General features: G+C 40.9%; 1 protein-coding gene across 7 annotated transcripts in view; it reads right to left on the bottom strand.

Annotated features, from left to right (window-relative positions):
* The window catches only part of HERC1 (HECT and RLD domain containing E3 ubiquitin protein ligase family member 1), a 206,680-nt gene that overhangs the window by 126,352 nt on the left and 60,526 nt on the right, over positions 1-19,802 (bottom strand). For all 7 annotated transcript variants that reach the window (XM_034783387.1, XM_034783388.1, XM_034783390.1 and 4 more), the window contains 6 exons: positions 19,492-19,619; positions 17,836-17,980; positions 17,569-17,740; positions 15,986-16,120; positions 9,100-9,265; positions 2,705-2,830 (listed from right to left, as the gene is read on the bottom strand). In XM_034783387.1, the coding sequence (XP_034639278.1) occupies positions 2,705-2,830; positions 9,100-9,265; positions 15,986-16,120; positions 17,569-17,740; positions 17,836-17,980; positions 19,492-19,619 (872 nt within the window). The remainder of the gene's footprint in view (positions 1-2,704; positions 2,831-9,099; positions 9,266-15,985; positions 16,121-17,568; positions 17,741-17,835; positions 17,981-19,491; positions 19,620-19,802) is intronic.

The following is a 19,802-nucleotide window of genomic DNA, read 5'->3' as shown; positions in this document are numbered from 1 at the left end:
CTCTGGGCTGGGGCAGGGAGTTTGGGCACGGGAGGAGGTCAGGGGTGCAGGCTCCGGGCGGTGCTTACCTCAAGCAGCTCCTGGAAGCAGCGGCATGTCCCCTCTCCAGCTCCTATGCGGAGGTGCGGCCAGGCGGCTCTACACACTGCCCCGCCCACAGGTGCCACCCCTGCAGCTCCCATTAACCGCAGTTCCTGGCCAATGGGAGCTGTGGGGGTGGCGCCTGGGGTAGGGGCAGCATGCGAAGCCCCCTGGCTTCCCCTAAACATAGGAGCCAGAGGGGAGACATGCTGCTTCCGGGAGCCTTGGCACACATGCATGGAGCAGCCTCCAACCCTGCTCCCTGGCTGGAGCGTGGGAGCAGGGCAAGCCCCAGACCCTGCTCCTCAACAGGAGCTCGAGGGCCAGATTAAACCGGCTGGAGGGCCGGATGTGGCCCAGGAGCCATAGTTTGCCCACCCCGATCTAAAAATGCCTAGGAGAGAGAATTAACTCAATAGTCCCGTCATTCGGGGGACAGAACAGATGATAGACTAAAAAGTCCTCTTCAACTCAGTCTTCAGAAACTGTGGCTAACGAATTCCCAATGCTCTTCATAATGACTTAGCAAAACGACAGTGTAAATGAAGCTTGAGCAAAAAAAAAAAAAAAAAAATCAGTAAATTCGTATTATTTATTACACTATGGTAACTGTAAGGTCTAGAGAGGTTTAAGTGAATGACTACAAACCACAGAAGAGAGCACACAACTTCATGGAAGAAGGTGAAAAAAGCAACTTTGAGTCACCATAGCCTATGGTCAACCTTTTCCAACTTTGTATTGTGGTTTCTCTCTCGGTACACAAGGGTTTAGTAAAAGCCAGAATGGATAAAGGAAAGAAGAATTTTGTTTTTAAACATTTTTCACTACAACATTCTGGTATACTGCTCATGTCATACAATTTAGAATGTAATAATCTTCCTTTAGTCCGTAGACCACACTACTTTTGCTAACTGCATAATCAGTGTCAGACAATTTCTGGGCATAACCGACAGTTACATTGTTATATACCGTTGGTGTCATCTCAGCGTGTTGGAAATGGATTTTACAGAGTTTTGTACGATTCTTAATGCATTAATAAATAAGTATGCCCGCCATTTTAGTTTATTCTGTCTGTAACATCCACCTTGTCACAGATTATTCACTTGACTCAGTGCAGCCTTTTGAAAGCCAAAATTGCCCAGTAAACTGCCTATATTTAACCCAGCCAAGCTTCACTCATCTGACTGTACAATATCTTAACTTATACTATGCTTCTATATATCTTTTGACAAATCTCATACTTGAGTTTTAATTCCTTTGACCTAAGGTGAGAGTTGAATTAACAAAAAGTATACGAATGTGGATGTACTTATGAAATCCTTTAAACCTATCCCAAAGCCCTTGTTCTGAGATGCTCCACAGAACTTGTCAGTATGCACTGTAATCAGTATCAATTAACAGGGGATAAGTTAAATCATAAGGAGTAGCAAAAGCTCCAGTCTACTAACTATTATACAAGAGGTCAGGCTAGATGTCACAATGGCCTTATAATTTATAAATCTATGAAGATACTTAGTTTATGCTGAGCCTAATGTACTATACTTTGAGAAACAATCTTCCAGTTTTGTTAGAATTCGTACTCATAATTCTGACATCATTCTAGTACACTATATGCTCCATTGTACGCAAGTTTAAAGGCCAGGATTATCCTATGTGAATGGACCCAAATGACAGCTGCCCAATATTATTTTAAACCTAAGGCTCAAATGCTGAAGACCCACAGCTCCCATCCCTTTCTAATCAGGGAAAGGTCTTTTTGTTCTGTGTCTGTAGCATGCCTAACACAATGGGGTCCTGGTCCATGACTAAGGCTCTTAAGCACTAGTAATAAATAAATAATGAAACATGAAATGTCTGTCATCAACTTCTTCTCTTCCCACTCTATGATGGGGTGGGCAAGAGGAATGTCTCAACAGGATATTCACCACTCCTCAAATGGAGCACTGCTAAGTGTAACTCCTCTGCCCAGCAGTGACTCACCAGGACAGCTTTTCTCCTTTTCCACAAGCAACAAAGGAAAGGTATGCAGAGAACCTGGCCTGAAGCACATTCTACTCCAAGATACCACTGTAGCCCATGCTCACTCATTTCACTAATGAACTTACAGGCTCTTTACCACTGGGGTTTGGGTTATAAATATTTTGGGGATGGATAGCCATCCACACACACTGGACAGCTGTGATCTAGGCTCATGGACTACGCACCGGGTAGGGAGTTAACATTTTTATTCTGTTCCTGATTCTACAGTTGACTTGCTGTATGACACTGGGCAAATAAACCTTTCTGTGTTAATCTCCGTTGCTCACATTTGTAAAAACAGGGGCAGTAATACTTATCCACTTTTGGAAAGTGCTGTAAAATCTATGTATAAAAAGTGTTTTACAAGTATTCTGATTATTAGTACAAAACCACAAGATCTAAGTCCAGCACTTTTCCTTATTTTTGAAAAAAAAACTTAAGGCACTGGCAAACATAAGATTTTTAAGTTTACATTATTCAGATTTGTTTAATTAGACTGGCTCTCAACAGTAATTGACCTTCAAACTGCTCCAGGTGTATCTTTTAAAGTAATTATGTGAACACCTATATTAGAAGGGTGACATACAGTTTTACAAGGCCTTACCTGCCCCTTCGATAAGCTCTCCCATCTATCAGGGCCTTGGGGTAGAAGAGAATGCAGCAATTCCATTCTTTCTCGCAATGGAGGTAGTAGCATAGTTGCACCTACTGACAGCGTCTCAATTACAACCTAAAATAAAAGGAGAGGGGGAGACAACACTTCATATTTTGAAATATTTTTGTATCAACATAATGGCATTTTTTAAAAAAAATTACTATGATTTAAATCAAAGATATCTAACATATCTAAATAATTTAATTTAGAATAACGTTCATTCTAACAGCTGCAGTAATATGGTGATCTTGTGCTAGGGAGATGACAATTCAACTTCTAGTGCTCATATAGGACTCTGGAATTAATCCGCTGATTGCGGCAGTAGCTTTCTGAAGATAAATTCTAAGAGTTAAGTTCTGTTCAGTTACATTGGGATAAACCATTAGAGCAGAACTTTAGCTATGAGAGAGCAGAATACGGCTGTATGTAATTCGATACCAAAACCAAGCATACACGTACACACACATACAGCAGTTTAATTTTACTGTAAATTAGGTTAGTGCACTAGCTTTTCTTACTTTCTAGGGGTGTGTGTTCAAACCCTGATTGAGCCCAAATTGATCACAATAGCGAATTACTTAATTTCTTCCTAGTTCTTTTAAATACATCAGTAAGCCACCACAAATATTAACACAATTTGGTATGATTGGTAGTCCCTGCTAAAGAGAGGCTGGAAGAGCAGTTTTATGTGTTTAGAAGTAGGACAAAATACACACATCCTAACATACTGCATCTTTCACTTGTGTCTTTTTAAGCTCTTTAGAGCAAAGACTTTATTTTTACCAGTTTACATGGCGCCACTCTATAGTAAGGCTGCATTGAAAACTGCACCTAGAGCGGGACTAAAATTCCACCCTATAATTACTTTAGTCTCAAAATTTAACAAGTAACTCAAGAATGATTTGTTTCCGTATTATTTTTTGTTCAAAAAGATTCTAACTTCAGTAGATGAAAGATTTTGCAAAATGAGCTAGTGCTGAAAATTCAAACCACCTCACTTTTTCAGACTAGTACAACTATAGAACCAGTGTCTTGACGAATTCAAAAAATTACACAATAATAGGACCATTTTAAATTTTAAGTAGGGCTGTCGATTAATCACAGTTTTAATCACACTGTTAAACAATAGAATACCAATTGCAATTTATTAAATATTTTGGATATTTTTCTACATTTTCATATATACTGTACTCCCACAGAACAGGGGTTGAAAGCAGCCCTGAAGAGGGCTGTGGCTGGAAAAAAAAGAGTTAAAAGCAGCCAAGCTGGGCTGATTGGAGAAGCAGCCACAGCTGGGGGCCATGCCCCCATCAGGCCACAGCTGGCCCTATAAGAGGCTGAGGGCCAGAGGCTGAGGAGGACTCTCTCTCTAGCCTTTTGAGAAAGGAGGACCTGGCTGTCTGGGAGCCTAGCAGAGTACCTGAAATGGAGCAGTGCTGAGGAAGGGCAGAGGGAGCTGGGGAGCTCCAGCCTAGCAAAGCCACAGGCTGCAGGCCTAGTTAAGGGCTCACAAAGGGATACTGGGGCTGCAGAGAGGCAGCCCAGAGATAGGCAGAGGCAGCTAGTCCAACCCCCCTGGCCGATGATGAGTGGTTTATAGACTGCAGTCCACCCCAGGTAGCAGGGGCTAGATGGTGACTGACAGTAGCCACTGAGGCAAGGTGGGGATAGAGAGTTGAGGGTTCCCCTGGGTGGGGATACGCAGAGTGTGGGTTACTGCCAGGGCAAAACCCTGACATAGAAGGGCACCGGGGTCCGGGAGGGACACGGGGGCCAGCGGCAGGCAAGACACCGGCCTGCAGAGGGCACTCAGCGCTCGAAGAGCTAATTCCCTGAACGGCCAGCAGGAGGCACCATGCCAGTGAGTCTTCATCCCGCCACAATTGTATTCTGTATTGTAACTGAAATCAAAGTGTATATGATTTTTATTACAAATATTTGCACTCTAAAACTGATAAAATAAATAGTATTTTTCAACTCACCTCAAACAAGTACTGTAGTGCAGTCTATTTATAGTGAAAGTGCAACTTACAAATGTAGATTTTTTTTTGTTACATAATTGCACTCAAAACAAAACAATGTAAAACTTCAGAGACTACAAATCCACGCAGTCCTGCCTCTTGTTCAGCCAATCGCTAAGACAAACAAGTTTGTTTACATTTACAGGCGATAATGCTGTCTGTAACCTGAAAGTGAGAACAGGCATTCGCATGGCACTTTTGTAGCTGGCATTGGAAGGTATTTATGTGCCAGATATGCTAAACATTCGTATGGCCCTTCATGCTTTGGCCACCATTCCAGAGGACGTGCTTTCCTGCTGATGATGCTCGTTAAAAATATAACGTGTTAATTAAATTTGTGATTGAACTTCTTGGGGGAGAATTGTATGTCCCCTGCTCTGTTTTACCTGCATTCAGCTGTATATTTCATATTATAGCAGTCTCGGATGATGACCCAGCAAATGTTGTTCATTTTAAGAACACTTTCACAGCAGATCTGACAAAACGCAAATAAGGTACCAATGTGAGATTTCTAAAGATAGCTACAGCACTCGACCCAAGGTTTAAGAATCTGAAGCGCCTTCTAAAATCTGAGAGGGACGAGGTGTGGAGCATGCTTTCAGAAGTCTTAAAAGAGCAACTCTCCGACGCAGACACTATAGAACTCGAACCATCAAAAAAGAAAATCAACCTTCTGCTGGTGGCATCTGACTCAGGCTAGGTCTACACTACCCGCCTGAATCGGCGGGTAGAAATCGATCTCTCAGGGATCGAATTATCGCGTCTCGTCGGGACGCAACAATCGATCCCCGAATCGACGCTCTTACTCCACCAGCGGAGGTGGGAGTAAGCGCCGTCGACGGGGAGCCGCGGAGGTCGATTTTGCCGCCGTCCTCACAGCGGGGTAAGTTGGCTCCGATACGTTGAATTCAGCTATTCGCGTAGCTGAATTTGTTTATCTTAAATCGACCCCCCCCCCCCATAGTGAAGGCCTGCCCTCAGATAATGAAAATGAACATACGTTGGTCCGCACTGCTTTGGAATGTTATTGAGCAGAACCTGTCATTAGCACGGATGTATGTCTCTGGAATGGTGGTTGAAGCATGAAGGGACATATGAATCTTTAACGCATCTGGCACATAAATATATTGCAACGTCAGTTACAACACTGCCATGAGAACACCTGGTCTCACTTTCGGGTAACCCTGTAAACCAGAAGTGGGCAGCATTATCTCCTGCAAATGTAAACAAACTTGTCTGTCTGAGCAACTGGCTGAACAAGAAGTAGGACTGAGTGGACTTTTAGGTTTTAAAGGTTTAGGACTAAAGTTTTACATTGTTTTATTTTTTAATGCAGTTATTTTTTGTACATAATTCTACATTTGTAAGTTCAACTTTCATGATAAAGAGACTGCACTACAGTACTTGTATGAGATGAATTGAAAAATACAAAATTTCTTTTGTTTTTTTACAATGCAAATACCAGTAATCAAAAATAAATATAAAGTGAGCACTGTACACTTTGTATTCTGTGTTGTAATTGAAATCAATATATTTGAAAATGTAGAAAACATCCAAAAATATTTAAATAAATGGTATTTTATTATTGTTTAATCGCAATTAATATTTTTAATCTCAAGATTAATCACACACAAAAAATGTATCGCTTGACAGCTCTAATTTTAAGGTAAAACACACAATTATGCCATGGTTGGTAATCAGTCTCTCACCAGAAGCACATGATACTGTCCCTGCTCAACATTGGTTGCCTATTGATTTCCAGGGAGAATGTAGTAATAATACAATTATCTTTTTAAAAGAGTTTTGATTTATAAAGCCCTAAATAGCTTGGACCTACTTACAAAGGACAGGAGAGCCAGCCTCTCTCCCCAGTGCCATACTGCCACTATTTGCAACCATTTGCAGTGCTCAATCTGAATCCTTTTGATTTAAGAGAGGATTGGAGATTGAACACTCTGAAGGGCCCTCAGCTTTGGAACTTATTCCCACCCTTTGAACCAGAATAACCCAGATCTCTATTTTCAGGGCAAAGTGCAAGGTCTATCTATTTTCTTGGGCATTTGGGGAGATGGATATGATTTTATGGGGAATGAGACTTTTTTTGTTAGGGGATGCTGGTGGGTTAGCTGTTAGTTGTAGTTAGATTTTTTTTTATGTTATCATATACACCTGGAACAAAAATTAGGCAGCTTTTTGTATATTCTATCAGAATGTTACACCTATAAATAAATAAAATAAATGATAATATGGCAGCTGAGATCACAGAGTCATGCAAGGTAACAGCACCTTAGCCTAATTATTAAGGGTGCCAGAGAGGATGAATTCTCAATGAAGGACCTTCAACTATGAAGTTTCCTTCCCCATTTAAGGACCACATCCTTAAATGAACTCTGTACGGGGCTCAACACAACCACAGCTCATTTCAGGACTAGGGCCTAACACTAAGATAACTATCTATTAAAAGTAGGGCTGTCAAGCGATTTAAAAAAATTAATCGCAATTAATCACACTATTAAACAACAATAGAATACCATTTATTTTAAATATTTTTGGATGTTTACTACATTTTCAAATATATTAATTTCAATTACAACACAGAATACAAAGTGAAAAGTGCTCACTTTATATTTATTTTTTATGACATATTTGCACTGAAAAAAATAGATATATATTTTTCAATTCATCTCATACAAGTACTGTAGTGCAATCTCTTTATCATGAAAGTTGAACTTACAAATGTAGAATTATGTACAAAAAATAACTGCATTAAAAAATAAAACAATGTAAAACTTTTGAACCTAAAAGTCCACTCAGTCCTACTTCTTGTTCAGCCAATTGCTCAGACAAACAAGTTTGTTAACATTTGCAGGAAATACTGTTGACTGCTTCTTGTTTACAATAATCACCTGAAAGTGAGAACAGGCATTCGCATGGCACTGTTCTAGCCAGTGTTGCAAGATATTTACGTGCCAGATACACTAAAGATTCATATGTCCCTTCATGCTTCAACCACCATGCTTCATGCTGATAACAAGTTCTGCTCGATAACCATCGAAAGCAGTGCAGACTGACGCATGTTCATTCTCATCATCTGAGTCAGATGCCACCAGCAGAAGGTTGAGTTTCTTTTTTGGTAGTTCAGGGTCTGTAGTTTCCGCATCGAAATGTTGGTCTTTTAAGATTTCTGAAAGCATGTTTCACACCTCGTCCCTCTCAGATTTTAGAAGGCGCTTCAGATTCTTAAACCTGTCGTGTGCTGCAGCTATCTTTAGAAATCTCACGTTGGTATCGTCTTTGCATTTTGTCAAATCTGCAGTGAAAGTATTCTTAAAACGAACATGTGCTGGGTCATCATCCAAGATTGCTATACCATGAAATACATGACAGAAAGCAGGTAAAACAGAGTAGGAGACATACAATTCTTCCCCAAGGAGTTCAGCCACAAATTTTATTAATGCATTATTTTTTAACGAGCATCATCAGCACATCCTCTGGAATGGTGGCCGAAGCATGAAGGGCCATATGAATGTTTAGTGTATCTGGCACGTAAATACCTTGCAATGCCGGCTACAAAAATGCCATGTGAACGCCTGTTCTCACTTTGAGGTTAAACTGTAAATAAGAAGAGGGTAGCATTATCGCCTGTAAATGTAAACAAACTTGTTTGTCTTAGCAATTGGCTGAACAGGAAGTAGAACTGAGTGGACTTGTAGGCTCTGAAGTTTTACATTGGTTTTGTTTTGAGTGCAATTATGTAACAAAAAATATCTACATTTGTAATTGCATTTTCACAATAAAGAGACTGCACTACAGTTCTTGTATGAGGTGAACTGAAAAATACTATTTCTTTTGTTTGCCTTTTTTACAGCGCAAATATTTGTAATAAAAAATTACAATATAAAATGAGCACTGTCTACTTTGTATGCTGTGTTGTAATTGAAATCAATATATTTGAAAATGTAGAACAACATCCAAAAATGTTTAATAAATTTCAGTTGGTATTCTACTGTTTAACAGTGCAATTAAAACTGTAATTAATCGTGATTAATTTTTTTGAGTTAATCGTGTGAGTTAACTGTGATTAATCGACAGCCCTAAATATATAAGTATGATAAAAAAGCCGACTGAAGTTATATTGGGGTTCAGATATCCATTCACCATCAATAACTGTTTATCAAACTGACTCAATTTAGGACTCAAAACTGGATTTTTATCAGTAAATCAAGTATTGCTAGTACTAAGGTGCCATTTTTACAGAATCTCTTTTCTGATCATAACCATACATCTAAGAGAATTGGATGTGAATTAAATAAAATTACTTACTTCCTGTATTTCATCTGGGACAGAGGAGTCCATCAACCTAAACAGCAAATTCCGAAGTGGGCCTGCCTGCCTTCCAAGAATGCTAGTAGCTACTCCTCCAGCTAACGCAAGAGCAAGATGATTAGAAAGCAACTTCAGGCACAACTTCAGGAAATTGTGATGTTCTCTGCAAAACAAAATGTTGTTGTTAATCTTGCCTGTAAATCAGCTTTGGCAATACCCAGTTTAGGTCCCATGGGGAAACAGGATCTTATACATGAGGATATAATCTTTCCAGGCCTCTCAAAAAAATCTTACTGACATTCTAATATAAAACATAGGAGTGGTTATCCACCTGAGGGTGGGAGGCCGAGATAGCTGCTAGATGGACCTTTATCGAGCTAATGGCCAAACCTTGCTGTTTTAGGCACAAAAGATAGACCAAGGTATCCTGGATTGAAGAATGCATCAGCAAAACTGCAGAACCAGACCAACTAGAGAAAAACTTCCCACTTAGAGAGGCCAGTAGTCTTAGTAGATAGTATTCTACTATTCAACAGCATATCTTGAACCTCTTTTGAATACAACTGCTCCCTAGAATCTAACTATGGCGTATCTGCAGATTTGGATGGCGCAAGCGACCTGAGTTTTGAGAAATTAGATCCGGGTCCAATGGAAGTGGTATCAGCTTTCACCAAAACGGACAGGAGGTTGCTCAACCAGGGCAACAGGAAAGCATCTGTCAGAGAACCCAGACTGTGACCCTGTAGGGAACAAAACTGCTGGCATTTCCTGTTGTATCTCATTGCAAACAGGTCTACCTGGGGAGTCCCCTAGAGCTGGAAAATGAACCTAGCTACATCTGGAAGAAGGGACCACTCATGGTGACTCGTAAATGACCTGCTTAGATAAACTGCCAATGCATTCTGCACTCTGAGAAGGTAATAGACTTTGAGATCAATCGAGCTGGCAATGCAAAAGTCTCATACACAAATTGCATCTTGGCAGAACGGGGATGAGCGGGCCTCTTCTTGTTTGTAGAAACAGAACATTGTTGCTTTGTTGTCTGAGAGAGTGAGCAGGTGTCTTCCCTTGATATGGGGTAGAAAACCTGACATGCCAGGCAGATAGCTGCCATCCCCCTGACATTTATGTGAAGAGTCAGGTCCTTTTTGAACCACAACCCCTGTGAGTGAAGGAAACCTAGACAAGCCCCTCAACCTATGGCAGACACATCCATCCATGGTTGACAAGGGACAAATGGAACTCCTATGCAGATATTAGCAGGGTTCATCCACCAATCTACAGAGTCTAAAATGTGGGGGGGGGGGCTTGACCACAGTGTTCAGATGACGACAGTACAGCAAAAATACTGAGGCCAGCCAACTTTGTAGAGTTCTCAGATGCAATCTGGCATACCAGACTATATATGTGCAAGAGGCTGTTTGTCCCAGACAGCCCATACTCAATCACAACTATATGAAATTGTAAGTCTTGAGATCTAAAATGATGGATTGAGTTGTCTGAATCCTTGTCTCTGGAAGGAAAAAAATGGTTACCTACCTTTCTGTATCTATTGTTCTTTGAGATGTGCTGAACATGTCCATTCCACTGTGGGTTTGTGCATGCCTCATGCACAGCTGTCAAATATTTTTTCCTTAGCAGTATCCATCAGGGCAGCACAAGGGCCCTCTGGTGCATAAAGGGGCACACTGCCCCCAACGTTCCTCAGTTCCTTCATACCAGAAAGACTCTGATGAAGAGGTGAAGGCAGACAGGTCATGGAATGAACATGTGCAACTCATCTTGAAGAATAGTTACAGAAAACAGGCTTTGCTTCTTTGAGTAATTGCACATGTCCATTCTATTGTAGGTGACTCACAAACAGTTCAAATTGGCGGTGGGCTCAGAGTCTACTTAAACAAGGATTAAAGGACAACTCGTCCGAACCTGGCATCCTCTCTGGATTGATGAGATATGGCATAGTGAGAAGCAAAGGTATGGAGCAAAGACAAGGTAGCTGCCTTACAAATATCCAGAATGGGAATCCTAACCTGCAACCTGGTTGAGTAAGCCATCACTCTACTCAGAGGTGTGATGTCAGCCAATGGATAATATAAACAAATGTAGACGGAGATCCAGGCGGAGATCCTCCAAGTTGAGACTGGTTGGCCCTTTACTCTATCTGAAATGGTGAAGAAGAGTTGAGCCGAAGACCTGAATGACCTAATCCAGTCTTGATAAAAGGTCAAAGCTCTTCTAACATCAAGAGTATGAAGCATTTCTTTCCCTTTACAGCAGCGTTTCCCAAACTTGGAACACCGCTTGTATAGGGAAAGCCTCTGCCGGCCAGGCTGGTTTGTTTACCTGCCCCGTCCGCAGGTCCGGCCGATCGTGGCTCCCACTGGCTGCGGTTCGCTGCTCCAGGCCAATCGGAGCTGCTGGAAGCGGCAAGGGCCGAGGGACATACTGGCCGCTGCTTCGCGCAGCTCCCATTGTTGCTGCATTGGAGCAGCGAACCGTGGTGAGTGAGAGCCGCGATCGGCCGAACCTGCAGACGTGGCAAGTAAACAAACTGGCCCAGCCCGCCGGGGCTTTCCCTACACAAGCGGCATCCCAAGTTTGGGAAACACTGCTTTACAGGAATGAGACTTTGGAAAGAATGTTGGTTAAATAAATTTAAAATCAATTTGGAGACCACTTTAGACAGGAATTTAGGGTGAAGCCAACGTAAACCTTGTCCCTAAAGGAAGTTGTATAGGGAAGCTCTGATACCAAAGCTCAGAGCCAAGGTTAGGGCAACAAGGAAAGCTACTTTCACTGATGTGTAACAAGAACAAGTTGCTAGCAGCTCAAAGAAGTGTGAAATATCAACTTTGCTAGTACTAAACTTAAGCTCAACTGTGAAATATGATAATAAACCTATGGGTATAATATGAACAAATCCTTCAGAAACATGATGGAAATGGGGTTTGAAAAAAATTGATCCGTTATCCACAGGTAGAAAGCTGATAGCACTCCCAGATGGACTCTAATCAAACTAAGAGCCAATCCTTTAAGAACAAAAGATAGTCCAAGACATGGCTAATCGGAGCTTGAGCTGGAGGAATGCCTTTCTGTAGGGACCAGATATAAAATTTCTTCCATTTAGCAAAGTAAGCAGACCTTTGAAGGCTTTCTGCTATTCAGTAGGACTTCCTGTATCCCCCTTCCTGTATCCCCCTGTTCCAAAGTTGTCAGCCACAAAGAATCAACGTGATCAGCTAGAGAGCTTGAAGCCTGGGATGAAGAAAGAGACCATTGTGCTGGGAGATAAGTTACACCTTTCTCAGGAACGACAGTTGAGGTCTGACTGATAGAGCTAATAGGGTTGAAAACCAATGCTGATGGGGCTATGCCAGGGCTATTAGAACAAAATGAGCAGAATCTTGCTTAACTTTGGATAAGACTTTGGCCAGGAGCGGAACTGGAGGGAAGGCACAGCAGTCCTCTCAATCAGGCTAGAGTGAAAGCATCTGTCAGTGAATCAGGGCTGAGGCCCCCTCAGGAACAAAAAAATATATGACATTTTTTGTTTTATCTTGTTGCAAATATGTCCACTTTGGGAGTTCCTCACCGATGGAATATGGATCTGGAAATGTCCAGTCAGAGAGATGACTTGTAGTGGCCTGTGAACAACCTGTTCAGGTGGTCTACCAGAGTCTTTTGAACTCCTGGAAGGTAAGGCACTTTCAGGTTGATGGAACTGATGATGCAAAAGTTCCATAGGAGGACTGCTTCCCGGCATAACTTTGTGGATCAGGCCCCTCCTTGTTTGTTTACATAAATCATAGTTGCTGTGTTGTCCATGAGCACCAATAAGTTCCACTCCCTGATGTGTGGAAGGAATGCCATGCAAGCTAGGCGGATGGCACTGAGCTCCCTAACATTTATATGGAGTCAGATCCCGGGGAGACCAACGCCCCTGACTCTGAAGGCAACCTAAGTGAGCTCCCCAACGTTGATTCAAAGTGTCTGTGAATAGGGTGAGAGTCTCTTGTGGAGGGGCAAAGGGAATTCTCTCACAAACATCAGCAGAATCTATCCACCAGTCCACGGAGGCTAAGACCCATGGGAGTAGTTGAACCACCATGCCTGCATGATGACAGGCTGGTGAATACACTGAGGCTATCCAACCCTATAAATGTCTGAGATGCAGTCTGGCATGCTGTATCTTGTAGGTCCATGCTGCCATGTGACCTAGAAGTTTGAGGCAGTTCCAAACTTTGATGATAGGATGCACCTTTAGACCTAGAGCAATAAGACACATAGCTTGGAACCTCCACTATGGTAGGAAAGCCCTGGCTTTGTAGAGTCCAGGACTGCTGCAATGAATTCTTTTCTTTGTACAGATGGCAGGACAGATTTCTATGCATTGATTAGTAGCCCCAGTACATCAAAAGTGGATTGAATACTGGCTATGCTGGAAAGAACCTGAGATCTGGACCGGGCTCTTACTTGCCAGTCATCCAGGTAAGGAAATACACGGACTCCTAGCAGTCAGGATGATAGTGATGGCAGAAACCACAGTCCTAGTAGTTGAGTCAGCTGCATCCAAATCGGCCTGGAGTAAAAGTTCTTCCCATCAACTTCCCTTTATCTACCAGCGAAAGGAACTTCTGCTTAGTCTCCTCAGGCAACTTGTTCTTAAATTTTTAGAATAACATCACAGATCTTAGTCATATCACCCTAATTAAGTCTGTTGGCTGGTGATTCTAAGCTATAACCCTGCCATAGAATAATTTTTTCTCAACAAGTCCAGCTTTTTTGCATCCCTTGACTTAGGAGTAGATGCCTGATTCCTCTAGCACTCCCTCTCGTTGGCAGCGGAGACAACCAGTCACCTTGGAGGGGCGTGGGAATAAAAATGCTCAAAACCCTGATACCTATGCTCCACTAGCTTTGCTGTGGGAGGGAGGAGAGTTTGTCAGAGAGCCTTGTTAGGTTCTAAAATTGCTTCATTAATTGGCAGAGCCACCTGAGATGGAGGCATCAATGAGGCAGTGAGAAGATTCCCTAACTGCCTCCACCTGAATATCTACGGCCAAAGGCCCCCTTTTTTAAGAGCTCCTGGTGAGCCTCACAGTATTCAGGAAGGGGCAAAAACACCCCCAAGGAAACTGCTTCGTCTGGAGAGGAGGATGAAGCTAGCATAGGTTGAGGCTGTGCCTCCTTTGTTAGCTGTCCTATCAGATGGTCCATAACACCTTCTTCCTGCTCAGTACCAGACCCAGTACCAGGATCAGGAGGGGATCGATGAGTTGATTTCCCACGTCTACCCGAGGAAACTGAATGTGACTAACATAGGGAGGATTCGGAAGGGGAAGGAAACCCCAACCCACAAGTTCCAGAAAGACCAGTGAAAGGGCGCTGGACCCCAATGTCTGACAGGCCACATGTCCATGTCAGCACCAGTCTCTCAGGCTCTTGCAAGTACCCCAGATGGTAAGGTCTAGGAGAAGAGTGACAAGACACACTTTGCACCTGGGAAACATAAGAGCCAACCTCCAAGTCAGAAGAGTTGCTTTCTCCTGACCAATCCAGTCAGCACTGGGAACTGGTGCCAGGAGTCTGGGGAAAAGCGAAGACAAGACATTATTGCTGGCTTACATCTCTACAGTACCAAAGGATAAGAGCTCCAGAATGCAGGAGGTTGACTTGATGCTGGGCACTACACTGAGGAAGCTGAAGTCAAGCGGTTTACTGCTACAGAAGGAGTGATCTCTTGCACTGGGGAGACCGGCATCAATAAGCTCAGCAACCCTTTTGCAGCTTGAGGGTGCAGATGGTACTGGGACAGTCTCTGACTGGTGCACAAGATATATAGATAATGCCAGAGCTGATGCTGCTGCTGCTTTGGACCCTAGACTTGATGGTGCCTAGCCCAACACCACAATCAACAGTGCCGACGCAGCTGATGGAGGAGTTGAGGAGTACTTTGATTTTAACTGCACTCTATTCAACACTCTGTTCCCTTTCTTGGAAGGCTGAGGGAACAAAGATCTGCCTCTCCCAGCAGTGTCCTTGGAAGTCTTCTACTCTTTCCTCGGCACTGGTGATGGAGAGCAGTGCCGGGACTCAGTCAGCATCAGAGGTGCACGTCTCACAGATGCTGAAGTTCTCAGTACCATCTCTGACCAAGAAGGCGCTGAAGGTGGTCTCAGAGCAGCCTCCATCAAAAAACTTCAGCCTTGCCTCTCCATCTTTCTTAAGCTTCAAGTCCTTGCAAATCTGGCACTAATCCCTAATATAAGACTAATCCTAGCACTTCAAACTAGAGTGCGGGTTGCTCACAGCCATGGGCTTACAGCACTCCAGGCAGGGCTTGAATTCCAGTGCCCAATGCATTCCTTGGTACCGATAATAGAACCCCAAACTTGACAAACTGAGAATAAATTAACTCAACAAATACTAACTAACCCTAATAACTATACAAATATGTAATTGCATACAAGAAAAAACAGCTGAGAGAACTTGTTAAAGCAAGGCCAACAGATTAAAACAACTATCACAGGCAGTAAGAAGGAACTGAGGGGAGCCGGGGTGGCTCCTCCCTGTATACATGTATGTAGTGGCTTGTTGCTGCAGAAGGCACACAAGCTGCCTCGATGGGTACCACTGAGGGGAAAAACAATTAACAACAGTCCTTGTGATGTATGCACACCAAGAGCGGAATGCACATGTGCAATCACTCAAAGAAGAGTAGTTTGATTTTTGGCATTGAAAAAAATATTGTATTGTGAATCAAAATATACCTGAAATGCAAAGGCTGTTTAATCCAGGAAACCCAAATCTTTACTATTAAAAACAAAACCATACACCACTATTCAAACAAACAAAACTAAACATGCATATCCCATATAGATACCTTGATGAAGGGAAAGGAAGAGGGGGAATCTCGCTGTTAATTTTATCACAGTACCGCTCAAGAAAGGACCGGAGATGGGAGAAGGTACTTTCTTCAAGGTCTACACAGTATGGTCTGTGCCATGCAACAACTTGTCTGGAATCCAACATAAGAAATGCATGAAGTACACTGAAATAAATGCACATGTAAAACATGCAACTATCTGTATAATAAATTAACAAATGCAGTAAGTTAATATGGTTGTCATGTCAAGGACACTATCATTGCATTCCTTGACAGCAGGGACACTTGCTGGGATTGTCTGGGTTTCTCTCACTTAATTCTCTGCCATTGCAGGGACTTCGCACATTGGTACACCTCAGCCCCTCCTATTCTCTGCCTGTGGCACATAACAGTTTAGTCTCCTGTGGCGTGTAATACTTCAGTCTAAGTTTGGTTGTTGGATTCAGTGTGTGGATTCTGAGCAGTGTTGGTGGCCCGTGATATACAGGAGGTCAGACTAGATGATATGGTGGTTCCTTCTGGCCTAAAACTCTGACTCTAAGGTTCTGGCTCGCAGCTTAACCTAACAAAATAGTTATAATCTGATTGGGGCAGAAAATCTTCCTGATGCTTGTAGCTAGTTTCTCTCTTTTCTGTAAATGTCTCTTTGAATCAAACACTGAGCAACTAAAACAAAAGATGTGCTTTTATGGGTACCTTAAATATAGGGACATGGGATTTTTTTTGCAGCTGATTCTTAGAGGAGCTGTAAAACAATCTCAAAGCTAGTTTGGCATCATGAAAGTTACTAATTCACTACAGAAATTTTGACATAATACTGGCAGATTTTGAAGGGATGCAGTCATTTGATATTTGAAATTAACTAATTTTTGAAAATTCCATTTTCTATTATAGCTCCCTTTAAAACAGAACGTTTTGAAAAAAAATTCTGAAATCCTTAAAAAATCCTTGTTAAGAGTTCCTCTGATTCTATATTGCTTTTTATCAGGGTCTTCTCCATTAAACTGCTTCAGCTTCAAGCATGGACAAGGGCTAAAACAATTTTTAAATTGATTTAGGTCAACCAGAGCAAACACCTACATGGACATACTTATTCTGATGTTAGAATAGCTTATTTCAGTTAACTTAAACCAATTCCCAATTACGTTAAACTAAAAAAAGCCTCTCAAACCAAAGGGTGTCTATCCATGGGGTTTGTTTACACAAGACCTAGACAATTTTTTCCTTGCTAACAGATTATACAGGGAAACAGTATAACTGACTCAAAGTGCTGTCATATCCACAAAATAAACAAACTTGAAAAACAATTATTTTTCAACTTTTCAGTTTTAATAACCTTAAATGTTCTTTGTCCAATAGTAGGTACAATGCCTTCAGAGAAAATATTTTTGAATTGACAGTGTCCCTATCTGTTATAACTGTTAAACATAAACCACAATGATTAAAAAAACCCAAAACAGAAAATCTTTAAAGCATTATAAACAGAACTATTACAATACTGTAATGTACAATCCTGTTAACAAGCAAAATGAAGAATTTTAACACACATCAGTGTATTTTTATAGAATGCAGTATTTTACCTGTCCCTTGGAAGGGCTGTCCAGGCAAGGCTATGAGAAGTGCCAGCTGAAATCTGCTGAATTGCTATTCCGTCTAAACCACTTACTTTCTTTGGTTTAGTAATGGGACCAGTGGAATTTCCCTGACCGCACTGTCCCATGGAATTGTTACCCCAAGCATAAACTTCATTATCTAAAGAGACAATCAAAGAAGGAAACAAAATTTGAGGCTCAGTGACTTTTAATCAAAGATGATTATAAATACCCTATGTAGCATATTTATTTTACCATGAGAAAGTGCCAAACAATGGCTGTCACCAATTGAAGTATCAACTATTCTTGTAGCAGCCAGCTCTTCAATCAGCTTGGGTCTAAGAGCAGTAGCTTCTGAAGAACCACAGCCCAGGCATGCACCACAGCCCCATGCATAGACCTAAAAACACAAATATACATATAAGTTTTCAACACAATATTATTGGTATTTGTCAAGAGACAGAGCTACAGAAGATTGTGTGTGTGTAATTACTGCAATTATACCTGTAATTGCACAAGCAAGTTATGTATGTATACTTGTATTTATACACTCTGTACAAATCTGGGCTCTGATACACCCATTTCTATATAAATTCCTAACTTCTCCTCCATAAATTAATTATACACATTATGCCACAGAAAATTCTTCGGGCTAACAATTCTCCAATACATAACACAAGAAAAAATATTTGAGAGATTAAATGACCTCAAACCATCATAATTTCCAAAAGCATCATAACATATAAGATATATAAGATTATTCTCCTGTTTTTAGTCCCAACATTATTTGTCTAAACCCATCCTCTTGTGGGTAAATTTAATTCCGAATTCCTTCCCATCTGTAGACTTAAATTTCATTTAATCACACCTCAGAATACCTTTACAAACAAATCAAAACAAATACTAAAAGAGTTGCAATTACATGCCAAGTAACTGGGGTAGAAAGAGATTTTAGTAAGGGTCTTGGACAAATATGGTTGTTGAAATTTAGCAAACAATGCAGCAATCAAAATTTATCTGAAATATATGTATAAACCTTAAAAAAATATTTTCTTTGGTTATCAAGACTCTTGGGCCCCAGACCTTTTCTTTACTATCTGACATGGACAGGAATGGACTGCTGAATCCGGGATCATGTGCATATATGGCTTTATATAAACAATGTATTCAAACCTATTAACTATATATGCTGTAATGTTCATTAAGACTATGAAATATTCTATATAATAGCTAGATATTTCTGTATTATCCTTTAAAAGAGAACCATTGCAAGACTGGGCCTTTGATGTTTTGCATTTATAATATAGAAATGTATACTAAATATACAGATAAAAATTACAAACTGTAGTTCTAGTCTGAAAATATAAACATATATTCTTTTTCTGTGTTATATCATAATCTTGGGAATTTTTTCCCTATAGACTGAAGAATTCATGTGGCACTTGAATATTATACTACAGCTATAGTACATTACTGGAAAAGAGAAATAATTGTTATATGACAACTGTGATTATAAACTATGAGATTAGTTACCACTTGTACCAATTTTGATCTTGAGGAAGGATGATAGCACTGAATGAGTTATTGTGGGATAGCTCCTAGATATGTTAATAAAGTTGTGGCCTAGTTAAACCACACGCCTGATGTCTTGTCTTTCTTCCAACTATATTTGGGACAAATTATACTTCTCTAAATTGTATTTCTCTAAACAGAGCATCTATGCTAAGTAAAATTTTACATACCTGTTGTAGAACATTTAAGATGGTTTTTTGGTTTTAAAGTGTCTCAAAGGTGTATATACCTTTTCATAATTTTAACCAAAGCAATAACCATACACATTTAAATAACAAGTCTCAGGCATCTTCTCAAATATTAAGACGGTCATTCAAGTGAAAATATCTTTTTGCCTACCTGTCCTGTTGATGTCAAGGCAAGTGAAGATTGGCTCCCAGCACACACTTTGCGAATAAACATTCCTTGTAAAGCTTCTATAACTTTAGGTTTATATACTCTATTGGTATCACCATGGCCAAGTTTACCTATCAGACACAAGGTAATATTAGACTAAAATAAACTACAGTTATGACAGTTATGTGAAGATTTAACTTCCCAATCAAAAAAGTCTTTTAGATTTCTAAACATTTGCCTCAGTGTTTCTCTTTGGTAGGGAAGTGTTTTGCTTTATTTTTAAATTATTTTATTTTGCTATTCAGTAGAAGGAA

This window comes from Trachemys scripta, chromosome 10, assembly GCF_013100865.1.
Source record: "Trachemys scripta elegans isolate TJP31775 chromosome 10, CAS_Tse_1.0, whole genome shotgun sequence".
NCBI lineage: Eukaryota > Metazoa > Chordata > Testudines > Emydidae > Trachemys > Trachemys scripta.
Note: the sequence above shows the minus strand (reverse complement) of the source record. Positions and strands in the feature narration are given on the sequence as shown.